The sequence below is a fragment of the Rhinopithecus roxellana genome, chromosome 8 (genome assembly GCF_007565055.1).
Source record: "Rhinopithecus roxellana isolate Shanxi Qingling chromosome 8, ASM756505v1, whole genome shotgun sequence".
NCBI classification, from domain to species: Eukaryota; Metazoa; Chordata; class Mammalia; order Primates; family Cercopithecidae; genus Rhinopithecus; species Rhinopithecus roxellana.
In genome coordinates, this window is record NC_044556.1 from 46,976,134 (window position 1) to 46,988,251 (window position 12,118).

The window sequence follows — 12,118 nt, forward strand, 5'->3', positions numbered from 1 at the left end:
GGAACATTGCTGGAACATCCAATTTACCATGACCCTGAACATGTCCAGGGTAGACTGGTTTAGCCAACTCTCAAGTCAAACATAAAAACCTGCAACCTGCATTTGTGTTTTCCTTTTGAGACGGAGTCTCGCTCTGTCGCCCAGGCTGGAATGCAGTGGCACGATCTTGGCTCACTGCAACCTCTGCTTCCCGGGTTCAAGTGATTCTCCTGCCTCAACCTCCCAAGTAGATGGGATCACAGGTGCATGCTACCACACCTGGCTAATTTCCTGCCCCCCTCCCCGGAGACAGAGTTTTGCTCTGTCACCCAGGCTGGAATGCAGTGGTGAGATCATGGCTCATTGCAACCTCTGCCTCCCACGTTTAAGCAATTCTTCTGCCTCAGCCTCCTGAGTAGCTGGGATTACAGGCACGCACCACCACGCCCAGCTAATTTTTGTATTTTTAGTAGAGATGGGGTTTCACCATGTTGGCCAGGCTGGTCTTGAACTCCTGACCTCGTGATCCACCGGCCTCGGCCTCCCAAAGTGCTGGAATTACAAGCGTGAGCCACCGCACCTAGCCCCAATTTTTGTATTTTTAGTAGACACGGTTTTGTCATATTGTCCAGGTTGGTCTCGAACTCCTGATCTCAAGTGATCTGCCCGCCTCAGCCTCCCTAAGTGCTGTGATTACAAGCGTGAGCCAGCACACCCAGCCTGTATTTGTTTCCTCACTTGGCATTGAAGAACTCACTAGTCCCTCCATCCATATCTGTATTCTCAATTTTTGATTCTTCCCTAGGTGTGAACAAAGGATAGAAAAACATAAAATTTAAAAAAGAAAATATATGGTTGGCTCTGTCTGGGGATTCTGCATCTGTGGTTTCAACCAACCACAGAACAAAAGTATTGGGAGGGGGGAGGTAATAAAAATAATTAAAAAGTAACACAAATTTCAAAACCGATACTGTATACAACTATGTACATAGCACTTACATTGTATTAGGTATTAGTAATCTAGAGATGATTTAAAATTTACTGGATGATGTGTGTAGGTTATATGCAAATAAATACTATGCCATTGTATGTAAGAGACTTGAGCATCTGTGGATTTTGGTATCCATGGGGGTCCTGGAACCTGGTATCCCTCATGGATACCGAGGAGGGTTGACTGTAACTGCAATTATCAACTTTTACATAGATGTTGGCCTTCTTATCTTCTTCCCCTCAAACTTGTAACTAAGTAAAGGCTTCTCCTTTCTTTCCCCAGCAGTTAAGTCAAAAGTAACTGATACTGTTTTACGCTGCACTTGCTTCTTTGCTTTAGTGCTTCTATTTCCTTCTACACGGGGAAGATAGAATAGGATGTTTACTTAAGGGCCGATATCTCTCTTACCGATGACCCTCTCATAGCCTTGCCTATGCAGTCTCAATGAATTATTACTCAGCAATTGTGAACAGCAGCTGACCGGACTTGTCCATACAGTTACTCATAAACAAGTATGAGAAACGCCCCAATACTCCAAAACCCACTCTGATGGTGTTTGCATTGCTATGTCTACATACATAACTCATCCCTGCTGTACAAGATTGGCTTACATTAAAAAAAAGTAGACAGAGGAAATTATGAATAACGTGCCCAGAAAACCTAATGAGGAAGTCTCAAAGCTGTTGCTTCTTTAGGGGTAATCAGGTGGGCAAGTCAAGGTCCCAAGAGACAAGGAAAAAAGGGTGAGCCAGATTCCAGTACAGTCGTACACCCTACATGCTGGGTGTGTTCCCAGGCCACTGCTAGTTAAGTGTCTGGTGATACATGCACGTACCTTCACGTAAGCAAAGCTGCTATTTAGAGCCTTCTACCCTGCCAGTGACCCAGGCCTGGCCCAGATGCAGTGACTATTCCTCTTTACCCCTTAAAGCCAGCATTCCAACCCAGCCTCACTGGGTTATGAACAAGGGATGGGGTAAGACAGAAGGGTTAAGTGTGGCTTCTGCACAACAGACTGCCAATATGCAGTAAGAAGGACAGATGTGGGTAAAGAATTGGCCAGAAGGATCCCTACTACCACCCCAAACCCGCAATTCTATGCTTGCTTTAAAAATGCTTCTTGGCTCACAGTTGCAGTCTTTTGAAGACATGCACAAAAAATTACTAATACAGTATATCCCACTTCACCAACCACTCCCTGAACATCTAGAACCCATCCATTGTCCCTTTCCAAAATTCAATTACACAAAGGATCAAACAGAAAACCCACAAGGCCATAAAGATCTTAGAGGCTCAGATTGCCTTCAGTGACGTTAAGTGCAGAAGTCAAAGGGGACATCTGGAAAAGATCAACATGAGGGGAAAAGTCAACCACACAACAAAGGAAGCCATACTTTATTAAAGCGGAAAACAAAATATTGGGGACAAAGATTTTTTTAAAAAAAGGAATGTCTGGAAGAGAGTAAAGTGCAAGTGGTCACGAAGTGGGTGGTCTGTGGTATCTCTGTATGTGCCTGAGAAATGTGTGGGCACACACACCACTACTCCCACCCACATACCGTTGGACCAGAAGCCAATACAACCGTATCTTCTGAGATATATCCAGGCTTTTCCTTCTGCATTCTCTAGTTGGTTTCACCTTCGGCCCTGGACAGTCATGTTGGGTCTTTGCTGGAGAAAACTTAGGTTTTCCAACCATAGGCCTACTCCACAAAGCAGCAGTTTCAGCTCCTGAGAAGTTCCCTCCTATTTGCACTCACCAGGAAGCCAGGGGCCCTTGGTCCAAGCCCATCTCAAAGAAAAATGTCAAACCTTTCGAACTAGTTATTTTATTAAATGATATCAATACACATTTCAAAAGGATTTCATTGTTGTTGCTTCTAAAGCATGTACTTGTTTTGTTTTCACACTGAACACGTGAGAATATCAATCCAACATATCTATTTTAAATCTTAACAGGCGCCCCCGCCCATTTAAAAAAATAGTGGGGGATCTGGGGAAAGCAGTAATTTACAGCGGCTTCAAAACAGTAACAGCTGAAGCTCAATTCGGCAGGAACCGGTAACTTCAGGATTGAGAGTGAATATCCTGCAATTAGGAAGTTTATCGTATTCACATTATCTAGATAGGTTTGCTGTACCCCATATATATCACAAACATTTTATTCCTGGTATTGGAAACTATAAAAGTCCTATTCTCTGCTCATTTTCCCCTCCCTAGAATCAAACCAAATTCTGTTTACTCTCAACTTTTGAGAGGGTAGAGGGGAGCAGGGAGAGAGCTCTCATCTAAGCTGCCTGAAGAGTAAACTCTTTCAAAATACTTAAGGACCCTATTTCTGATACTGTATCATTGAACTTTAAGTGGTACTAGTGTATTCACAACCCCTACTAATTCTCTGTCTGTGATTTTACAGTGAGTACCAAGGACCTTACAACTTCTCACATTCTGCTGCCATATGAATCATGTCCTTGCCAAGACACACTATGTTATGCTTTCTTTAAAAAATATCTTGTTTATTTGTTTGAACTCAGGTTGAAATACAAAAGTCAGAGCATGGTCACAGAGTTTTAAATCACAGACACAGAAAGAATAAAACCCCTTTCTTTCATGTTATGAATACCAGAACTGTCTTTTTTGTTTCACTATATCACATATATACACATTGTCATCTTCATTAACTGATGTAAATGTAAATTTTAAGATTTCCTTAAAATTAATAGCTGACAGTCTCATACAAATCCTCACTTCCATCCTAAAACAAACATATTGAGGATTTTGTGGCTTAAAAAACAAAAAAGTACCCCACAAAAACCCAACTCCTTAAAAGCTCATCTTTGAAACTGTACAACAAAGTCTTCCTTTCATGTATTAACCATCATACTTTTGAGGACAATTATCCCGCCCCAACGTTCAGGAAGCCACTTGCCTGACATCCCCACATTTTCTGATAGAATTAAATGGTCAGAGAGCCTTTTCAAGTAAACACTACTTTTAGCTTAAACAAGAGCAGCAGAGAGAATTCACATTCTTTTATTCTAGAATGAAAAACATCCCATTTAATTTCTGGAAAAAAAAAACCCTATTTCAATTTTGAAAGTAAAATATAATTTCCCCACCCCCACCCCATTTTCTCTTATGCTTTTCCCTAACAAATGTCTTAGGACTCAATATAACTATACTTTCTTTTCTTTGCTACACTACATACCCCATCCTACACATAAGATCGTGGTATCATGCATTTTTGTGGGGAGAGCTACAGGGCAGAGAGGGTCGAGGAAAGAAAGAACAGCTGGCTTTAAGACCAGACAGGCATTAGGAAGATGAATGACCTGCAGCATCCTAACCCCAGAACACATGGCAAGCCCAAATAAATAGAATAAATTACACAAAAACTCCCAAATCATGATGTGCATCTGGTTTATGCTGCTCTTTCTCGGAAAAGTAAGTTCATTCCGAGAGAATCATTTTCTGTCACTACATTGCCCACCCTCCCCCATCTGTAATATTCCACTGGAGGAAAAAGCAACCCCATACTTCCTATAGTTAGTTCTACACTAACTTGGAAGAAAATATGAAACTTGCTAGAATTCTCTGAAAAACTAAGCACATACTGTTTTACTCATCTAACTGGAGATTATCAGTGTGTATGCCTTGGGGTAAGATACTAAATTAAAAAAAAAAAAATTGGAGTAAAGCAACATTTACTTTTCAGTGTCCCTAAAGATATAAACACTCAAAGTATGATGATTGTCTATTTCCCAAGTACTAGATGTAGAAATACAAACAAGTCTTTCAGTCCAGGGAGAAGGAAAGCACTTATCTCGCATGTAAAACAACTAAGGGCAGAAATGGTCTTTATTTCCTAATGGGAGCAAGAGGTGGGGGTAAGACTTGAGCCTTGAAATGGGATAGACACGTGCGTATAATATAAAGGAAAATGCTACTGAGTCTCCTCCTTTAAAATATCAAGAATAGGGGTGAATAACACAACTGAAGCAAGGGGAAAAGGAAGATAAAGACAAATATTTCTCTTAATAGTTAACCTTTTTGAAAACCACCAATAAATAATCACTTACATTAGGGAGGCACCGTGGTAAAATTAATGTCTACTTCTTATATTTAAAAATGCAGGGATAATATTTCTGTTGCACCTTTGTATCAATAGTCAACTCTAGTGACTGTCTTTCTGGCCACAGCAGAAGAAAAACTGAGGGAGATAAAGAAAGTCAAAAAAGAAAAGCAAGAGGCATGAGCTTGGTGCAAGACATGTGAAACTACCTTGAAAACATTTCCTATTATCTTGTTTACAAAAAACAGGCAGGTCATATCACACCATTAATGCTTCCTTTCCTAATTTTATATACTGTAGTCACTCCTTATTTTAACCTTGAGGCTGATTAAAAAAAGATTTTAGGAGAAGGATAAAGAACTCAATTTCAACATGCCTTTAGAAACAAAACAAATAAACTTGACAGGTTCAAGATCTCCCACATTTCCTCCCTTGCAACATCTCTTGGCTGTTAGCAGACACAGATACACAGGGAAGGGAGCCGAGCTGGCTACAGCACATTCTAAGCTGCAAAGAGAGGGAACAGGAATCCTTCCATTGACTACTCGATAAGCCAAGCCCAAAATAACATCCCAACATTGCACATGTGGTTATCTGTACTGATGGAAGTTTTATTTCAAATGTAATAATACTCTTCAATAGATGGGATAAAATAAAGATTGTTTCCTCCCCACTCCCCAACCCCCCAGCCAAACGAAGTGGCTTTGGTTGTGTTTCTTTACTTTTTTTTTTTTTTTTCTTTTTTAATACAAACAACTTGGGGAAGGTAGATAAGTGCAATGGGAGGGAGGATTGAATTGAATAGTAAAACGTAAGCATATGTGATTTCTTACTTTGGAAGAGAGGCCCTTTGTTATAATAAAAAAAAATCGAGAAAGAAAACAAATAAAAACAACAATAAACCAAACTCCTACTTCCAATGTTCTCTAGACTGTTCAAAATGCCTTTCCCTTGGTTTCCATCAGTACCTGGGAGGGAAGAATGGGCGTTTTGGTGCAAAGAACGGAGGGCCCCTAGCAAAAGGTGGCCTGGGTCTCTTTAAACTGTGAAACGGGTCTCTGCTGAGAAAAGGTTCCCTAGGCCGAAAGTCTGGCCGGGGACTCCGTAAGATCATGCCACTCCGGCTGATGGTGTCTCTGTGTGAGGGACCCAAGGGGGGCCCACTGCTGCTGTTGCTGCCTCCCCCACCTCCTCCTCCATGGGGTGGGCCCAGGTGTTCCAGAGAATGGGAGGGTAGGGTCAGGCTCTCTCGTACACGGCTAAGGCCAGGGCCGTTGAGGTCCCGTTGGGTGGGGCCCCCGTGGTCCCTGGGTCCTGGGAGTACCCCAAAATGCTCAGCCAGGGTCCCTTGAAGGAGGGAACTATGGTCCTTGGGAAATACTGCCACAGCCCCTGCCACTCCATGCTCTGCCAGTGGTGGGGTTGGGAAGGGTACAACTCCAGAGTGGTCAACAGGGGGTGGAGGAGGGGGTGGAGTAGAAAAGGGGACACCACTCCCACCACTGCTGCTATGTTCCCCAGGAGGGGGAGGAGGAGGTGGGGTAGGGAAAGGAATTCCACTGTGCTCTCCAGGAGGAGGGGGTGGGGCAGCATGGGCCAGGGCTGCCTCCTTTGTGAAGGGGTTCGAAAGATCCACAGAGGGTAGATGAGTGGGTGCATCTCGAGAGAAGATACCACCATGATCCTTAGGAGGGACAGGTGGGGCAGATGATGGCCCCACTGGCTCTCTCTGGAAGGGTGTCCCATGTTCCAAGGGGGATGGGGGAAGATGATGCTCAAATGTTGAGTTGAAACTGTTGGAACGAAAGCTGCCGACACTCTCCTGAAATTGGGGTGCCCGTTCCTTGTATGGTGCTGTTTTAAAGCCAGTGAGGCCTCCGCTGCCCCCACCCCCAAGGGATGCCAACTCAGAGGCACTTGAAGGGCCATTGTCAAAAGAGCTACCTGATGTGCTCAGATCAAACCAACCCACCCTTGAAGCCTCACGCCCGTGTCCTCTATTTCCCTTCCCAGGAACTCGGATGGACTCTACGGTCTGGATTGGCTCCCCTGACATCCTCCTATTAGATGCATTGTGATAACCCAAGGTTTCTATAGGGGCCCCCTTTTCTTCTGTGCTATCAGGCAAGTCTAAGCAGGAGGAGGAGACGCGCGTTTCTATGCGGTAGTGCTCTTCTTGTTGCTGCTGATCAGTGGTGGTCAAGCTGGGCTGGGTGAGGTTTGGGAGACTGACACCATCACTTGGAGTGCCCTTGCTGGGGGCCTGGCCAAAATGCTTATCATCTGAGGGCTTACGTGAGGCGTTTTTAAGCATATTCTTAAATTCAATCGTCGACGTGGTGGAAATGGTGGAGGCCAGGACTTTCTCCACGCCTGATGTGGGTGGGTGACCCGTGGGAGCGGCAAGGGTGTTCTGCGGAGAGAAAAGGGAACGATGTGGGACTGGGTGAGGAGAGTCTGGGTACTGCTTCTGTGGCAAACTGAGATGCCCAGTGGTAGATTGAGACAAGCTATTGTGGTTGGAGTCAGGGGTGAAAAATGAATCATTCTTACTCGGTGATGGTGACCGGTCAGACCCAGGTTCATTCCCTCTTACGCTGAAGGCACCAAATAGCCCAGGGGAAGATGAGAGACGGTCACAGTTCTCACTAGAATCCAGGAGGGCCCTTACAGATGGAGGGAAGGCAGACTTTACCCCAAATTCTTGGGCTCTGTGGCTATAACTGGACAGAATTGGCTGGTACTCGGTGGTATCAGACAGCTTGCTTGATTTCAGGATAGATTTGGCTGGTTTCTTCTCTAGGTTCATCATGGCAGAGGGTGGAGGCCCTGAATACTCAAAATCTCTGTAATCCTCATCTTCTTGGAAAGAAGTATCTGGGTAGAACTTTTCCTGTGAAGAGTCCATCAGGGAAGATGGTCTCTCCATTCCATCAGGAGGCTGCTTATAGGGAGATTCACTGCCCAGACCAAAGGGTCGATATGTAGATACAGAATTGGAGAGCTCTCGGGGGTAGCTTTCATCTCTCCCAGGGGGTGGTGATCTTGTACTGCTGGGTGTTGAGGAACCAGGGCTAATGATCTTAGAAAGCAGGGACATAGTATCTACACTGCTGGATGTGGGCTTGTCCATCATCTCATCCTGGGTGGGTGTCCCACTCCGTTCATCCCGTACAGGGGTTCCATCAATGTTGTCGATTGAGGTGCTAGTAGGGCCACGCTGGAAGTCTGAGGGATGGCTCTCTGATGGGGCGCTGGACCCCAAACTGCTCAGGATTGGGATGTTTAAGTTTAAGCCACTGAAACCAGGATTACCTTTTAAGAAGTTGTGGATCTTCATTTCCAGGCTTGGGGAGGTGGACTCTGACTCCAGCTTTGGCTTGGAGACCTCTGAAGATTGGCACATGGTAACTTCAGTAGGTGGGGCAGCAGGGCTAGTATTGTGGGTAGCTGTAAACCCCAAAGAGTTGGACGGTAGTTTAAAAGTAGTGCTTGGGAGCCCTGGGCTTTGCCCAATTGAGGCCTTGCTGGCTGAGGTTGAAGAGACTTCAGAAGTTGATGAGTTAGGAGAATAGTTGAAGCTTTTGGAAATAAAAGGTTGGGCATTAGAGGGCAGATTTCTTCCCTTTATGGTAGAGACTGTGGTGTTGGCAGGGGAGGCTGAAGTGCTCTGTGAGGCAGCTTCACTGGCTGGAACTGGGTTCCCAGTAACACTCTGAAGTAAAGATGACAGGCCTGTAGAAACAAAGATTAGAGGGGTTAAAAAGAATAACTCCCTACCATGCAATGCAAACAATGTAGGCTAATCAGATATTCTCATTCATTTTGGTGGGAACCAGATAGACAAGTGTAAGGCCAAAAGGAATCCAGACCAAACAAGCAATGGCTAAATGTCACAGAAAATACTGGGTCTATTTATCAATAAAGAGCAAATCACTGAAATGTTTCCAGTACAGTCCAGAAATAAGCCCAACGTGGCACAATAAAAGGCAACAGGAAGGGGAGATTTTAATGTCAGAATCATTCATAGTTTAAGTTAGGCAAAGCAGGAAAAGAAAGGAGGCAAAATTATTTTTCAAACAACACTTTAAGCCAGTATTTCTTAATGTTTGATCTGTGGAAATGTTTCTCTAAATGCAAACAGATCTGTTCTACCTTTCCTGTCCAACCTTCAAACCACAGTTATCTCTAATAATACACATTGTTATTTTCAAGAGGGAGACAGGCAAATGCAATAATATACATTGTTATTTTCAAGATGGAGACAGGCAAATGCAAATATCAGAAATTTATCTGAACAGGAAACACCTTTTTCAAGAAGCATCTCTTGGTAGACTGTTGTTACTTTTTGGAAAACAATGCTTTCAACCATCCAAGTTTTGGTTGTAAAATGTATCTATAATAAACATACACCACAAAGACTTACAAAGACAGACCACCAGGGACACTGGTCCTTTCACAAGAAAACACACAATCCCCATTTTATAGCATGGAAAATCCAAGGATTATTTAGTCCAGATTGACAATGATGAAATTCAACTGTGTTCACTGGCAGTCAAAACTTTCTCAGAAGCACTGAGAAAGAATTCTTCGGGGTAAAGACTGAAGTTCAATAAAGCAAACTGCTCCTGTAGAAAATTTTTTAGAAAAATATTTGACAAAAAGATAACAGAAGGGTCTATAAATTCAATCTTTTTTTTTTTTTTTTTTTGAGACAGAGTCTTGCTCTGTCACCCAGGCTGGAGTGCAGTGGCGTGATCTTGGCTCACTGCAAGCTTCACCTCCCAGGTTCACGCCATTCTCCGGCCTCAGCCTCCCGAGTAGCTGGGACTATAGGCACCCACCACTACGTCTGGCTAATTTTTTTGTATTTTTTTTTAAGTAGAGATGGGTTTCACCGTGTTAGCCAGGATGGTCTCAATCTCCTGACCTTGTGATCCACCCGCCTCGGCCTCCCAAAGTGCTGGGATTACAGGCATGAGCCACCACGCCCGGCCTTCAATCATATTTTTAAAAATTTACCCAATTTCTTGTCACAAACGAAAACTTTTGGCTGGGCATGGTGGCTCATGCCTGTAATCCTAGCATTTTGGGCGGCAGAGGCAGGAGGACGGCTTGAGGCCAGGAGTTTGAGACCAGCCTGGGCAACATAGTGAGAATCTGTCTCTAAAAAAATTTTAAATATCAGCTGGGCATCATGGCGCATGCCTGCAGTCCTAGCTACTCAGGAGGATGAGGCTGGAGGATCACTTGTGCCCAGTTCAAGGTTACAGTAAACTATGTGCCACTGCACTCCAGCCTGGGTGACAAAATGAGTCTCTGTATTTAAAAATAAATTAGCCGGGCGCAGTGGCTCAAGCCTGTAATCCCAGCACTTTGGGAGGCCGAGATGGGCGGATCACGAGGTCAGGAGATCGAGACCATCCTGGCTAACGCGGTGAAACCCCGTCTCTACTAAAAAAAAAATACAAAAAACTAGCTGGGCGAGGTGGCGGGCACCTGTAGTCCCAGCTACTCCGGAGGCTGAGGTAGGAAAATGGCGTATACCCGGGAGGCAGAGCTTGCAGTGAGCTGAGATCCGGCCACTGCACTCCAGCCTGGGTGACAGAGTGAGACTCCGTCTCAAAAAAAAAAAAAAAAAAAAGTAAATAAATAAATAAAATTTTAATACACATTTCACCCACATTTATAGCTTTTAGTCACTGAATACACTAAAATTTTTCCTTAGTAATTATATGATTAAAGAAAATACTTCATGTGATACTTCAATTAATGTTTCCTCAAAATTTCAATTTTAACCCATATTCTAACAGAGTTAAGGTCTAAGGAATTTCAAGTCCCCTCCATCCTTGTAACATTTTAAAGCCATTTCTAAATAATGTTGTATGGTCTTTATTGTTATCCAATACTCAACAATATCCAAACAACTGAAATAATGTTTAGTTATGATCCTCCTGAAGAAAAAAAAAAAATCCATGTTTCATTCCAAAGAGTTCCCTAGCCACATAATTAATCCCACCTAATAGTTTCCTTTTTTTTTCTTTTTTCTTTTTTTAAGAGACAAGCTCTTGCTCTGTCACCCAGGCTGGAGTAGAGTGGTGCGATAATAGCTCACTGTAACCTCAACCTCTTGGGCTCAAAAGATTTTCCTGCCTTAGCCTCCCAAGTAGCTGGGACCACAGGTGTGTGTCACTATGCCCAGCTAACTTTTTTATTATTGGTAGAGATAAGGTCTCACTATGCTGCCCAGGCTGGTCTCAAAATCTTGGGCTCAAGTGATTGTTCCACTTCAGCCTCCCAAAGTGCTAAGATTGTAGGCATGAGCCAACATGCCCAGCCTGATTTAATTCTTTTTCTTTTTTTTTATCTTTTTTTTTTTTTTTTTGAGACAGAGTCTTGCTCTGCCGCCCAGGCTGGAGTGCAGTGGCCGGCTCTCAGCTCACTGCAAGCTCCGCCTCCCGGGTTCACGCCATTCTCCTGTCTCAGCCTCCCGAGTAGCTGGGACTACAGGCGCCTGCCTCGTCGCCTGGCTAGTTTTTTGTATTTTTTAGTAGAGACGGGGTTTCACCGTATTAGCCAGGATGGTCTCGATCTCCTGACCTCGTGATCCGCCCGTCCCGGCCTCCCAAAGTGCTGGGATTACAGGCTTGAGCCACCGCGCCCGGCCTGATTTAATTCTTACTAATCATTGTTCTCACAAAACCCAGAAGTCCTCAAACATTAGAATGTGATATATGATAATGTAGTATGATTTTTAGAAGATATTTCAGCATATTTTTCAGATATTTTGGGATAACTTCTTCAAAAGAACATCTTTTTAAGATAGATATACTATTCAAATTTCTGGTAATAGATAAAATTGTCTCTCACCACTAAATATTACTTTTCTCCAATTCTCCAATCTTTTTTTTTTTTTTTTAAATTATTTTTAAAAAGTCTTAAAAACAATAGAGATGGGGGTTTTGCTATATTGACCAGGCTGGTCTCAAACTCGTGGCCTCAAGTGATTCTCCCATCGCGGCCTCCCAAAGTGTTAGGATTACAGGCATGAACCACTGTGTCCAGCCAAAAGTTTG

The 12,118-nt window shown here is 43.6% G+C and overlaps 1 protein-coding gene across 4 annotated transcripts in view; it reads right to left on the minus strand.

The window, feature by feature from the left end:
• Window positions 1-2,788: 2,788 nt before the first annotated feature.
• The window catches only part of RPRD2 (regulation of nuclear pre-mRNA domain containing 2), a 123,657-nt gene continuing 114,327 nt past the window's right edge, over window positions 2,789-12,118 (minus strand). For 2 of the 4 annotated variants that reach the window (XM_010387265.2, XM_010387264.2), the window contains one exon: window positions 2,789-8,777. In XM_010387265.2, coding sequence (XP_010385567.1) covers window positions 6,004-8,777 — 2,774 coding nt within the window. In that variant the 3' untranslated portion in view covers window positions 2,789-6,003. The remainder of the gene's footprint in view (window positions 8,778-12,118) is intronic. The other 2 variants (XM_010387266.2, XM_030935761.1) reach the window with 2 other exon arrangements.